Source organism: Elephas maximus, chromosome 25, assembly GCF_024166365.1.
Source record: "Elephas maximus indicus isolate mEleMax1 chromosome 25, mEleMax1 primary haplotype, whole genome shotgun sequence".
Lineage (NCBI taxonomy): Eukaryota > Metazoa > Chordata > Mammalia > Proboscidea > Elephantidae > Elephas > Elephas maximus.
This window is the reverse complement of record NC_064843.1, coordinates 47,253,226-47,268,429: the sequence shown is the minus strand read 5'-3', so window position 1 is coordinate 47,268,429 and position 15,204 is coordinate 47,253,226. Positions and strand designations below refer to the sequence as shown.

General features: G+C 40.9%; 1 protein-coding gene across 5 annotated transcripts in view; it reads right to left on the bottom strand.

The window, feature by feature from the left end:
- Positions 1-15,204, bottom strand: part of PLCB1 (phospholipase C beta 1) — an 844,448-nt gene that overhangs the window by 265,759 nt on the left and 563,485 nt on the right. For all 5 annotated transcript variants that reach the window (XM_049869953.1, XM_049869954.1, XM_049869956.1 and 2 more), the window contains exons 5-6: positions 4,044-4,123; positions 865-918 (exon numbers count right to left, since the gene is read on the bottom strand). In XM_049869953.1, the coding sequence (XP_049725910.1) occupies positions 865-918; positions 4,044-4,123 (134 nt within the window). The remainder of the gene's footprint in view (positions 1-864; positions 919-4,043; positions 4,124-15,204) is intronic.

Below are 15,204 nucleotides of genomic sequence, written 5' to 3'. Positions count from 1 at the left end.
CTTGCGTGTTGCTATGATCATGAATATGGTCTAGAGATGTGCTTTCTTTGCCCTGTAATTTGGCTTTAAAAAATTAAGTACTGGAAAATTTCGTATCAAAATTTGGGTTAATGGATTCTATAGAAACATTAGAAAATCTAGCACCCAGATCCCACTATTCCCGTGAGGAATAATGGAGGCGAGTCATTGTTGTCTCTTTTAGACAGGGCTTTGCTCCTCAGTTTTTCTTCCTGCTCCTAGCCTGATGAATCATTCAGGTTCCTGCCTGGCTCCTGGGGTCATTTGAGTTTATTCTTGGCAGAAGAAGCACTAACCCAAAAACCAAACCCACTGCCATCGAGTCAATTCTGACTCATAGCAACAATACAGGACAGAATAGAACTGCCTCATAGGGCTTCCACGACTGTAAGTCTTTATGGGAGCAGACCACCACATCTTTCTCCTGCAGAGCAGCAGGTGGGTTTGAACCACAGACCTTTCAGTTAGCAGTCAAGTGCTTAACCACTGCACCATCAGGGCTCCTCAAAGGAGACACTAAGTTTGCCCAGTTTTCACTCCCAAAGTTGATCTGAATATCAGATGGTCATTTGGGTCTGGCAGCAAGATTCCCCCACCCCCACCACCCCCACCATCCCCTTCCTGCTTTGGTGTTTCTTGAAGATACCATGGGAAAGGGGGACCCAGGTAAATCTCTACTAGAAACCTAGGGGCAGGGAAGTGAGACATGGTAGGTGGGGGAAGGGGTGTCACCACGCCCTTCCATGCTCCCACTTAGGCTGGTGAAGAAACAAGACAGAATCATGGCCCGGATTCAAGTCTTTGTGAAAAAGAAAATGAATAATGGGAAATGCTCACGCAGCTTACTTTTTGAGAGGAATGCGCCCTTCTGGAGTGACTTGCAGCTTAAGTTTAGTATAGCTGTTGGAGAAGCAGAAAAACGAATGTTAAATTTTAATAAAAGCTTTTTTTAAGGAAGAATAAAATAGATCACAAAGGGCTTGTGTAAATGTAGAGTCTGCTGGATTTTTCACAAACTGCCCGTGCCTTTGCAAACAGCGCCCAGGTCAAGACACGGAGCATGATCACTTTATCAGCAACCCAGAAGCCCCTCTCCTGCCCCCTTGCAGAACCTATCCCCCCAAGGAAACTGTTATCATGCTGTCATGGATGGAATTGTGTCCCCCCAAAATGTATGTCAACTTGGCTAGGTCATGATTCCCGGTATTGTATGACTGTCTACCACTTTGTCATCTGATGTGACACCTGTATGTGTCGTAAATCCTAACACTATGATGTAATAAGATGGATTAGTGGCAGGTGCATAGATGACATCTACAAGATGAGATAGTGTCTTTAGCCAATCTCTTTTGAGATATAAAAGAGAGAAGCAGACAGAAAGACATGGGAACCTCGTATCACAAAGAATGCAGTGCCAAGAGCAGAGCTTGTCCTTTGGACCTCAGTTTCCTGCACTGACATGTTCCCAGACCAAGGGAAGATGGATGACAAGGAACTTCCTTCAGAGCTGACAGAGAGAGAAAGGCTTCCCCTGGAGCTGATGCCCTGAATTTGGACTTGTAGCCTACTGGACTGTGAGAGAATGAACTTCTCTTTGTTGAAGCCATCCACTTCTTGTATTTCTATTATAGCAGCACTAGATGATTAAAGGAAACCCTGTTGGCATAGTGATTAAGAGCTATGGGTGCTAATCAAAAGGTTGGCAGTTCAAATCCACCAGGCGCTCCTTGGAAACCCCATGGGGCAGTTCTACTCTGTCCTATAGGGTCATTATGAGTTGGAACCGACTCAATAGCAATGAGTTTGGTTTCAGGTTTAGATGACTAAGACATGTGTCTTTTAACAGCATAGATTATTTTTGCCTGTTTTTGCACTTTATATAAATGGATCATATCCTTTTGTGTCTGGCTTCTTTTACTCAGTATTATGTTTTTGAGATCCATCCATATTATTTTTGCTTACAATTGTCAACCATTCTCTTTGATATACAGTATTCAATTATGTGAACATAACAACTGTATATATCTCCTCAGCTGTTTTTGGATGTATGGCTAGAGAGGTGGAACGCCAGAACTCTCAAACACGGCTGATGAAAGTGCAAATTAGGACTACTCCTTTAGTGCGCATGCTATGATCCAGTAGTACTGTATCTAGGTATACGTACGAAAGAAATGCTTACAATATATGTCCATCAAAAGACATGTTCTAGAATGTTCGCAACAACTACTCATAATTCACAAGGAAAAACTTATCTGGAATAGACATGTGTAATAGACAATGATTAGTCAAGTATACGAAGCTATAAAATCCTGTATTTCAGGTAAAACATCTTGTTTATGTCTCTGTCCATTAACATTGCCTGGCACAATACATTTTCTGGAAATGTTCGTTGGATGATGGATGGTAGGATCAAAGAAAGAGGGAGGAAAAAAAGGATGGGGCAGGAAAAGGAAAGTATATAGGAAGTGTTCTCAAGATAAAGCATTAATTTAGGAGATAAGATGAACGTATGAAAAACATTTAAATGAGGATCTGGGCAATACTGAGTAAAACAAATTCATGGAAGAGTCAAAAAGAAATGTGGGCTGGAGTCTTAGGTCTGGAATAATGGGTAAGTCTTGCAGAAGAAGAGGGAAGAGAGGTGACCATTAAGTAGAACAGGACCACCTAACAACGTTTCTGCTTGTGGTTTTGATTTAAAGCTTCCCAAACTCGAACACCCACAGCTTCCAAAATGAACACAACCAGTCTTTCTTGCTGCTCATCTGGCATAAATCATTATTTTCCTTGGTCAAATCATTTTTAGAAACGCTGTTGTAATTCCAGAACAATTTGGTAATCATGTTTTGCTTTTCTTTCCTTCTTTTTTTTTTTTTTTTTAAGCTTACATCTCAACTTACTTATTGTATAGATGAAAACTTTGACTACTACTTTCTACCTGCTGGTAGGGCTGTACCTGAGCATTTACATACTCATCACACTTTATTATAAATTGTTGTTGTTGTTAGCTTTCATCCAGTTGGCTCCCAACATTTGGTGACCCCATGTGCAATGGAATGAAACACTGCCCGGTACTGTGCCGTCCACTTGATTGGCTGGGAATCAGACCGTTGTGATCCAAAGGGTTTTTTTTTTTAATACCAAAAACCAAACCCAACCCAGTGCCGTTGAGACGATTCCGACTCATAGCGACCCTATAGGACAGAGTAGAACCACCCCATAGTGTTTCCAAGGAGCACCTGGCGGATTCGAACTGCCGAGCCTTTGGTTAGCAGCCATAGCACTTAACCACTACGCCACCAGGGTTTCCTTTTTTAATATAGTGGGTTTATTTTATTATTTTAAAATATATATAAATATATATAATTGTGTTTTAGGTGAAAAGTTTACACAGCAATTTAGACTTCTGTTTAATAATTTTTATACAAATTGTTCTGAGACATTGATTCCAATGTTCACGATGTATCTCCTCATCTTCATTTTAATCTTTCTTCTACATTCTTTTTTTTTCTAACACCTGCTGTGACCGTCTACAGGGCTGGAATCAGGGCATCAACCTATGAGTTTCAGTGGGCAGAGAAGTTATTGTATCATCTATCAGAAGTCTAAGACTCTAGTGAAATGAGTGACCTTTGCTGTTTATTCTCTTCTTCAGGTTTGTAACTGACAACAAAGGCAGATGTAGAAGCAGAGGATTTTCTGATATGAGTAATTTTTTAGTTCTAAGCACAGCTGCCAGGATTTGCATGTGTCTCCTTGTTGTGTATCACGGGCATTGACATTCAGGGGTGCTCAGCCCAGGCGTAACATGGAGGAGGTGCAGCTTGGAGAAAATAACAGCAAATTTTCTTGGGAGTCTTCCAATATGGAACAGGGAAGGTATCAGTACTCTAACAAATCCCAAAGGAAAATTTATGTTTATGAACGTGAGGAGCCAGTGCAGCATAAACAAAAGACTCACAAAGGAGAAAGGAAACTGACTCAGAAGCAGCAACACCCTTAGCAATAAAATTAGAGCTACTTACGCTTTTTCCAGAAATGCATTCCTGGACATGTTTTGGGCCAGCAGGTTTGTTGCCAAACTGAAAACCTCATTTGTCCATTCCTGAAAATATCAATCATACTCGTATTAGCTTAAATACTGCACAGTCATTAGATACATGTTTTTAGCTCGGCTTCCAGGAAGGCAAATTAGTTCAATTTGTATGCCTCATGGTTTCCCCTCTTTTTTTGTAAAAATGACGTAATTACATTCAAATCCCAGAGTGACCTGGCCTTTTCTAAAGAAATATTCTTTACACATAAAGTTTTTTCTGCTCTTTAAACTTGGTGGCATTGATAGGCAACTGAAATGTTGCCTTTCAATAACCGAACACTTTTTACTATTTTTTTTTTTTTGCATTATAAACAGTTATAGAAAATGCCTTTAAAATATAATGAAATATATTTTCAACAGAAATGCAAATATAATCTACCCAAGCAAAAACAGCTACACCGGAGATCATGAAATGTTAATTACAAATCTAGAAGTTCTCTAAATCAGCGGTAGTCATAACGTCACACAATGTCCAATACTCTTCATCTCCCTAACTTTGTTAATCCCTCACTACTCTTCTAATCTTAATCCCTACGTCACACCACTCACCAGCGATCTCACATGGCTTCCAGAAAAATGGGAAGTAGCGAGTAGAAGGGCCATTCTGGAAGACGATTTTGAACACATAGTAAACATTCTGGGTTCCCAAAAAAATTCTTCAAGAGAAGATAAAATGAGAGCCAAGCAACCATCTGATATTGTTGGCATTGATTTGGCTCTCTTTCCAAGGAAATAATGCCTTTCAGTTCAACAAGCTTTTATACTTAGTTTTGTTGTTTCTACTAGTGTTTCATTGATTTTTTTTTTTTAAATTTCCTGCCTTAAGGCACTGATAAGACACTGTTATGTAATACAGTAGCATTTGAGATGAAATTTGAGGAATGGTGGGCGTAGAGTGATGGGAAAGGGAAGAGAAGATTCTAAGCAGAGGAAATCATCTGGTAAATGAACCAAAGGGAAATAAACTTGGCAGGAGTTTGAGGGAACTGAATGCAGTCTAACTGAAGTTGTAAAAGGAAAGGCTGAGGGGAGTTGGAACAACAACAACAAAAACTGACTTGGGGACAGAGCATGGAGAGCAACCAATGTCTGTTCAGGAATCTATAGGTAATTTAGCAAGAGATGTTGTACTACCTAAGGCTTTTTTATTTTTTTAGGGGGGAGTTGAGGAGCACCAGGACTAGAACTGTGTATAGAGAGATTATCTGCCAGCCATGTTTAGGATGGATTGGAGGCTGAGTAATCAAAGAGGAGGAGATCAATCAGAAAGCTAAAAATGCAATAGTTCTTGTGAGAAGTATTGAGGCCTTGAACCGTACAGACTGTTGGTAGAGGGGTTAGAAAAGAGCACAGAAGAGGTGTGGGAGTGAAGCCAAATTATTGACCACCAAACTTCATCTACAAAGAGAAAAGCATCAGAGTAACTCTTTAAGAGCCTGAAAATCAATTTTCCTCAAATGAGGTAATTTTAAACTAAGAGTAATGACTACTGGCACTGGTTTCTTAAGTGTCTCTGGTATAATATTTATAACATTATATAACTTTATACATTGGTAATAGTATTTGTAAGGGAGAGTAATGTACAGATTTCTATGTACACTGGGTGCTAATTCCACACCACAAATAGATATTGTGGAGGCATTATGAAGAGTTGGGCCGGGGGAGATGTAACTTGATCTGCCCTTGTAGGTTGAAGGCTAAAACCTCCATTATATTAAGTACCAGATCCATATTTGCGGTCCAGTAGAAATATAATATGAGTTCAGTGCAATGGGTTGATTTTGTGTGGCCTTTCTCACTGTGATCTTGACACTCCCACCCAAGTGACTGGGCAGGACAGTGTGACAGGTAATTGTGGCCCACCAAGGGAACTGGTCAGTTTTGCCATCCTGCTAGGCTTGAAATGAGCTACCCTAGAGCAGAGAAAGAAAGGATCCTACAGCACCAGTAAAAAACAGCCACGAGCAGAGACAGCATCTTTTGGACCCATGATCCCTGTGCTGAGAAGCTCCTGGAACTGGGACAGAGAGAGAGAGAGAGAGAGTGCTGTAACACTGAAGACAGTGAGACCTGGCAGCAGAGAGCCTGCAGTAGAGATGCAGCAGCAGGAGATGGCACGGCGGGCTTCCTGGCCCATGGAGAGAGAAAGCTGAGTGCCTTTGGGCAGAGGCTGAGGGCCAGGAAAGCATGGCTGGGAAGAGGTTGTCCTGATGGAAGAAACATAACCTGAGTGTTCCTGGGCCTGAACTGTAATTATTACTTCCCTAATAAATCCCATAATCATGAGTATGGTCTGTGAGTTCTGTGTGGCCATTGCAATGAATTATCAAACCCAGTGCAGAGGTAGAGATTGCTGCAGGAGGGTTGGTTGATATCAGAATTGGTAAAGATGGCGGAGAGAGGAATCAGCCTTGGGCTGTTGACCTTGATTCTCCTTCCCCCTCCTGAAGAGAGAGGAGGATACCGCTCCCATGACATGTTTACAATGAACCACACATGTAATTTAAATTTTTTTAGTAGCCACATTAGAAAAGTAAATAGAGACATGTAAAATTAATGTTAATAACATATTTTCTTTAACCCAATATTTTAAAAATATAACTATTAATCAGGTAATCAATATAAAAATTTCAATGAGGTATGTTACATTCTTTTTTTTGTGCTAAGTCTTCAAAACTAGAGTGTAGTTTACAGTTATAGCCCATCTGACTCTGCCCTAGCCACTTTTCAAGTGCTCAGTAGCTGCACGTGACTGTGGCTGCCACAATGGGCGGCTCAGGTCTTCTAGATCATTAGCGCTTTTCATGGGTTGCTTATAAAAACCACTGAAGGATAGCATCATCATCACCTTTGCCACAGAGATAAAGTTAGCTCTTTCAAAAAGTAAAGCATACATTATTATCTTTACATTTTCAGAATGTGAGCATCTGAATTTCCAAGTGTGGAATTCCTAGACTCCATTGGCCTCCTGCAGTCTTTCGATCTTCATAAAATCTGACTCAGGTTGAATAAGAGATTCAAGAACTAAACCAGTGACCAAGTGAACTGCAGAAACAATCTAACTGGTGGTTGGGTGCTGGCGTCTTGCTATGTTACAGTGAGCTAAGATGGCATGTCTTAGTTTGAGTTCCAAAGAAGCAAACCCTGAGACAAGGACATATGAGGAAGGGGTTTATTAAATAAAATATTCCCCAACAATATTGTAGGGGAGTGAGCAGGACTGGGAAGGGAAGGAGGCAGCAAGGGTGAGATCCCAAACAAAGTCCTGTAGACGGTAACTTTGGATCAATGCCTCCTTGTGCAGAGACTTCACCAGCCTGAGACCAGAAGTCTGCCCGGCTACCACCAATGATCGCCCTGATAGGGGACACAACAGAGAGTCCCTGAAAGAGCAGGAGAAAAGTACAGAGCAGAACTCAAATTCATGTAAAAAGATCAGACTTAATGATCTGACAGAGACTGGAGGAACCCCTGAAACTATGGCTCCCAGACACTCTGTTAACCCAGAACTAAAACCATTCCCAGAGCCCACTCTTCAGATAAACATTAGACATACTGTAAAGCAAAAAATTATACTCATAAAGAGTGTGCTTCTTAGTTCAATCAGATATAGAAGACCAAATGGGCGGCTCCTGTTTGGAGTCAGGATGAGAAGGCAGGAAGGGACAGGAACTGGTTGGATGGACACAGGGAACCCAGGGAGGAAAGAGTAAAACAAACAGAAAAAGAAAAAAAGAAATGCAGAATTTTTGGCTAACTTAGAATCTGCATTTTACAAGAACCCCTTGAATTTTAGGATACTGCTGGGCCAGCGACCACACTGTGAGTAGCAAGATATTACAGGACCTGGTTTAGGACGTAGTCTTTGTTTATATCCTTCCCAAGCAAATAATAAAACTAAGAGATGTGAGCTCCAAACGAATAAGCAAAAAGCCCCTTCGAGCTATATTAAGAATGCCATGCAGATAAAACCAAAGCAGCTTAGCACAACCTTGGAGCATCGTGGGATTACGAAATATGTTTTGCTATAAGATAGACAGACCCTATCCTGGCAATGTTTTCATAAGTCTAGTTCTAGCCTCTAATTAATATGGTGTTGGAAGGACAGCTTTTTAAATTTAATCTGGAGGATTAAATTTTCTACTTTTGGAGACAAGGTTTTGATAATTGCTACTCAGCTTGGTTCAGCTCCTGCTATTTAAACTCTAAAGCTTCTTAAGTGACACTTTCTGCCTGATGATCAATCTCTTTTCATGGAGGGACAACTAGAGAAGATGGCTCCAAGGAACTCTGTGAAGCTATGGAGTTCCAGCTTGAGTTTAAATGTGTAGGTTTGTATATTACAAGTGTGAGACTATTTCTGCAATTCCCTCACCCCACAGGTCCCTGAGAAGTTACTGAGACATCAGACTTGACACCGTCAGAAATACCAATTTTTTCTACCATGGCCCCAAATTAATGGACTTTAATTTCTAGTGCTACTAAGCTCCGTCATATGTATTTGCTCAATACTACTAACAATCGTTTTAGAATTATCAGTAACACTTATGGCTACTATCTGAGTACTTACTCTGTACATAGCTAAGTTCGTTACAGTTAATGACTCAATTCTTATAACAAGTTCCTAGAAGGCGCGTACTGTTATAATGCCACATTGCAGTTGAAGATTCTACATTTCAACTTGCTAACAAAACTTATCTATGACCTCAGAGATAAAAAAAGTCACAGTCTGGGATTCGGTCACTGGTTTCTTGGAATCCAAAAACTGTATTATTAGCTATGGTTCTCTCTGAAAATTTCACAGTAGTCAATACATACAATTCAACAAGATAAAAAAATAAATCAACAAAACTACTTAATTGTATTCCAAATCAAACACTGTTTTAGTACTAACTATGGGCCAGGCAGAAACCCTGGTGGCATAGTGGTTAAGAGCTACAGCTGCTAACCAAAAGGTCGGCAGTTTGAATCCACCAGGTGCTCCTTGGAAACTCTATGGGGTAGTTCTACTCTGTCCTGTAGGGTCACTATGAGTCGGAATTGACTCCACGGCAACAAGTTTGGTTTTTTGGTTTTATGGGCCAGGCACTGTTCTAAGAGTTTTGAAAATAATTAGCTTATTTAACCCTTACCACTTTATGTGATATATTCTATTGTTATCATCCCATTTTAAAGATGAGAAAGCTGAGGAGCAGAGCTATTCATTAACTTGCATAAGGTTATATAGCTAGTTGCAGGTACATCTGGGATTTGAATCCAGGCAGCTTTTCTGTAGAGTGTGAACACTTTACCATTCTTCTATAATGAAGAGATAAACACAATAAAGGGAAAATGATAAGATGGAAAGACGGGTGAGGTCAACCCTAAAATACAAGTCTAAAGTCTTGGAGCTTTGCTAGAGGTAGGTCACAAATTCAAATCAAATTTGCTGTATCCAATGCAAATAAGGCGATCAGTCATAACATGATTCTTAGTTGCCCTAGATCCAAACACCAGTGCCACAGTAGTTGAACAACAATTTCTAGTTTTGAGAACAAGGAGAAATTTCTCCCATGGGCAATTCATACCTCTTAATGTTTTGGCCTAATTAATGGCTGAAAGAGTCATACAAAGATACAATCTTCTGGAAGGAGTACTATTTTTGCATGATTCTGTTTTCATTATTTTGATTCATGTTATCTTTAATATATAAATATATATATTTTATTGTGCTATGTGTGAAAGTTTACAGCTCAAGTTACTCATACAAAAATTTTTACATGCATTGTTATGTGACCCTAGTTGCTCTCCCTATAATGTGACAGCACACTCCCCTTTTCCACCCCGGATTTCCTGTGTCCATTCAACCAGCTCCTATTCCTTTCTGACTTCTCATCTTGCCTCCGGACAGGAGCTGCCCGTTTAGTCTCCTGTATCTACTTGAATAAGAAGCGCAGTCTTCATGAGTATTATTTTATGTCTTATAGTCTAGTCTAATCTTTGTCTGAAGAGCTGGCTTCAGGGATGGTTTTAGTTCTTGTTTAACAGGGAGTCCAGGTGCTGTGTCTTCTGGGATTCCTCTAGTCTCAGTCAGACCACTAAGTCTGGTCTTTTTATTGGAATTTGAGTCCTACGCCCCACTTTTCTTCTGCTCCGTCGGGGACTTTCTGTTGTGTTCCTTGTCAGAGTGGTCCTTGGTGATAGCCAGGCACCATCTAGCTCTTCTGGTCTCAGGCTGACAGACTCTCTGGTGTATGTGGCCCTTTTTGTCTCTTGGGCTAATATTTTCCTTGTGTCTTTAGCGTTGTTCATTCTCTTTTGCTCCAGGTGGGTTGGGACCAAATGATGCATCTTAGATGGCCTATCTTTAATATTTTTAATGTATTCCTTTTATCCGTCTTTTCTTTTCAGTATTACATTTTTAAATCATGGATAAAAACACAAACAATTGTATAACTAACACATATACCCACCAATGCATGTTTAACAAATGTTGACATTTTCCCATATGTCTTTAGTACTTTTTTTAATTATTAAAATGTTGCAATTCATTTCAAATCTACTCTGTGACTCTTCCTGATTCCATTCTTCTTCCTTTCATCCCAGGAGCAAGCTCTGTTCTGAAAGGCAGATATCAATATGCTGTGTGTTTTCAAATGGTCTTCTGAAGAGAACGATATAGATCAGAGGTCAGCAAATTAAGACCGGAGGGCCAAATCCAACCTGCCACCTGTTTTTGTTAGTAAAGTTTTATTGAACATAGCCATGCTTGTTCATTTAAGTAGCTTTTACTCTATAATGCCAGAGTTGAGTAGTTGCAACAAAGAGTCCACTGTACTCTGGTAGGAAACCCTGGTGGTGTAGTGGTTAAGTGCTATGGCTGCTAACCAAAGGGTTGGCAGTTCGAATCTGCCAGGCGCTCCTTGGAAACTCTATGGGGCAGTTCTACTCTGTCCTGTAGGGCTGCTATGAGTTGGAATTGACTCGACGGCACTGGGTTTTTGGTTTTGGTATTATGTCTTTAAAATGCGCCTTTGCTGTTGCAGGTAGATCTAGTTCATTCATTTTAACTACTACTCCATCCCACCACGTTTGTTGCTGTTTGTTGCCATGGAGTCAGCTCGGATTCATGGTGACCCACGCACAACAGAATGAAATGTTGCCCAGTCCTGTGCCATCTTCATGATCACTGACATGCTCGAGTCCACTTTTGTGGCCATTGTGTATTTTGGGTGATTTCCAATCTAGGGGGCTCATCTTCCAGTGCTCTATTGGACAATATTCTGTTATGATCTATAGGGTTTTCACTGGCTAATTTTTGGAAGTAAACAGACCTTTCTTCCTAGTCTACCTTAGTCTGGGAGCTCCTCTGAAACTTGCCTATGCCACGTCCAAGAGAATCTCTAGGGTGAATACCATAAGGGACTGTTAAAATACATGTAGCTGGGCGGAGCCAAGATGGCGGACTAGGCAGACGCTACCTCGGATCCCTCTTACAACAAAGACACGGAAAAACAAGTGAATCGATCACATACATAACAATCTACGAACCCTGAAAACAAACACAGATTTAGAGACGGAGAACGAACTAATACGGGGAAGCAGTGATTGTTTTCAGAGCCTGGAGCCAGCGTACCAGTCAGGTACGGCACAAGCACAGAGAGCGGCTCCACCCCCCTGAACTAACCCCGGGAGGGGGACCAGCCGGTTCCATGGGCGGCATGGGACGCAGCCGGTAGGAGAAGTCCCCAGGAGGCAGTGACTGGTCTTGGAGCAGAAAGAGCAGAGTCCGAGCCAGGGAACCGTCCCGCAGGGATTTGGACTGGACGCAGGTACGGCATAAACACGGAGAGTTGCTCCACCCCCCTGAACTAACCCCCGGAAAGGGACCAGCCGGGTTGCGCGGGTGGCGTGGGACGCAGCCGGTAGGAGAAGTCCCTGGGAGGCAGCGACTGGTATTGGAGCAGGGAGAACAGCGTCCCAGCCGGGACATTCGGTCACGGCACAAGCACGGGGACCTGCTCCACCCATCTGAACTAACCCTGGGAGGAGGCCCAACTAGTTCTCGGGGGCGGCACGGCCACGTGGCTGGAGGGACAAGAAGTCCCCGGGAGGCAGCGACTAATTTTGGAGTCGAGAGTGCACCGTCCCAGTAGGGGAGCCTTGACGCTGGGCGTGGGGCTGAAAGCGGAGGATCTGACCATGACTCCAGCGGGCCAGACCCCCTGGGGGCAATCTCCACACAGCCAGCACACATAGGCGACGCGCCCCACGGGAATCTCAGATATAATAGTCATTCCAAGCAAGACAAGCAACTCTGGCTATATTCTGAGGTGCTACTCTCCTATCTCTCTGTTCCCTCCCCCACCCTCCCCAGGCGGCTTCTTTAACATCTGAATAGCCTGAGCCAGAGGGAGAACTCTGATAGGGATCTGACTGCATTTATTTTTAGCGGATTTTCTGGAAAAACTAGTTTCCCAGTGATGGCTCGGAGACAACAATCCATATCAAACCACTTAAAGAAGCAGACCATGACAGCTTCTCCAACCCCCCAAACAAAAGAATCAAAATCTTTCCCAAATGAAGATACAATCTTGGAATTATCAGATACAGAATATAAAAAGCTAATTTACAGAATGCTTAATGATATCACAAATGAAATTAGGATAACTGCAGAAAAAGCCAGGGAACACACTGATAAAACTGTTGAAGAACTCAAAAAGATTATTCAAGAACATACTGGAAAAATTAATAAGTTGCAAGAATCCATAGAGAGACAACATGTAGAAATCCAAAAGATTAACAATAAAATTACAGAATTAGACAACGCACTAGGAAGTCAGAGGAGCAGACTTGAGCAATTAGAATGCAGACTGGGACATCTGGAGGACCAGGGAATCGACACCAATATAGCTGAAAAAAAAATCAGATAAAAGAATTAAAAAAAATGAAGAAACCCTAAGAATTATGTGGGACTCTATCAAGAAGGATAACCTGCAGGTGATTGGAGTCCCAGAACAGGGAGGGGGGACAGAAAACACAGAGAAAATAGTTGAAGAACTCCTGACACAAAACTTCCCTGACATCATGAAAGACGAAAGGATATCTATCCAAGATGCTCATCGAACCCCATTTAAGATTGATACAAAAAGAAAAACACCAAGACATATTATCATCAAACTCACCAAAACCAAAGATAAACAGAAAATTTTAAAAGCAGCCAGGGAGAAAAGAAAGGTTTCCTTCAAGGGAGAATCAGTAAGAATATGTTCTGGCTACTCAGCAGAAACCATGCAGGCAAGAAGGGAATGGGATGACATATACAGAACACTGAAGGAGAAAAACTGCCAGCCAAGGATCATATATCCAGCAAAACTCTCTCTGAAATATGAAGGCGAAATTAAGATATTTACAGACAAACACAAGTTTAGAGAATTTGCAAAAACCAAACCAAAGCTACAAGAAATACTAAAGGATATTGTTTGGTCAGAGAACCAATAATATCAGATATCAGCACAACACAAGGTCACAAAACAGAACGTCCTGATATCAACTCAAATAGGGAAATCATAAAAACAAACAAATTAAGATTAATTAAAAAAAAAAAATACACATAACAGGGAATCATGGAAGTCAATAGGTAAAAGATCACAATAATCAAAAAGAGGGACTAAATACAGGAGGCATTGAACTGCCATATGGAGAGTGATACAAGGTGATATAGAACAATACAAGTTAGGTTTTTACTTAGAAAAATAGGGGTAAATAATAAGGTAACCACAAAAAGGTATAACAACTCTATAACTCAAGATAAAAACCAAGAAAAACGTAACGACTCAACTAACATAAAGTCAAGCACTATGAAAATGAGGATCTCACAATTTACTAAGAAAAACGCCTCAGCACAAACAAGTATGTGGAAAAATGAAATTGTCAACAACACACATGAAAAGGCTGACTCAAGAGGGGGAGAGCAAGTGGGAGTGGGGAGTGAGATGTATGTAAACTTATATGTGACAGACTGATTGGATTTGTAAACGTTCACTTGAAGCTTAATAAAAGTTATTAAAAAAATATATATATTTTGCAAACTTGAAGGATGTAATGTGGGACGTTGCAGTGGTTTTAAATGGCATTCACTGATTTACCAGGATAGGTTAGCAGCAATTTATATATTGTGGGGTCAATTTTCTTTCCTGAGGATTTTCTGTGCATACTCTTAACACATGTTTCTTTTAGGGTATTTGTGTTCATTGCCTTTAAGAGGTGAAGGATTATGGTTTATTTGGATTTTGAGCTCAACTTATGCTAATGGACAGCACCAGTCCTGTTGATAGAAACAAAAGGCTGTGCAGCTTCTGTGTGTTATAAGTGGCATCCATGGTATTGTGGCAAGCAAGGCACCTGGGACATGGCTGTGACCCAATACTAAGGAGCTGGAATCACAGAAAATGGAGAGAGTGTATCCTCCACTTTCAAAAACTACTTTCATTCAACTAAAAGGTAGAGAATTCTTTGAGAAAATGAAAATGTCCTAAAAGACATAGGAATCCTGTCTCTTTCTCTCTGTCTTTTCCTCCCTACACACATATGTAAATTGTGAGTCAGTGGTTACCCTAAGGAAGTAAAAAGAATGCAAGTGATAATTGTCTGAAGGCATATATTTACAAAGTGTCTGATTTGGAGGCCTCTATTTTTTATTTATTGTATTTATTTTTCAAAAAGCTCTTAGAATATGTAATTATTTAAAACAAGACATTGTAATTTGTGAGGCAGTATAAGGTCCTAACTATCTTTCACAGCTCTACATTTGTTTTTTATTTATTGGTAAAATCCTATTGTTGTCATTGATAAGGGTGTCATTCCCATGATCTCTAGTCATGATTGTGTGGCATTTGGGATTTGAGTAGGGAGAAGCATTGTGTGGCTCATTCAGAGTTTCATTGACTGGCTGAGCACATCTCTCTCCCCTACTGACATGCATCAGAATTCATCCTGCAGCCCATTTGTCTTCATGAAGCGGTGAGGAATCTTTTCATGGCGAAACATGGTATATGAGCTATAAAGTGTTTCATTAGCACCAGAAAGGACTGCCTGAGAAGTCACTGTGT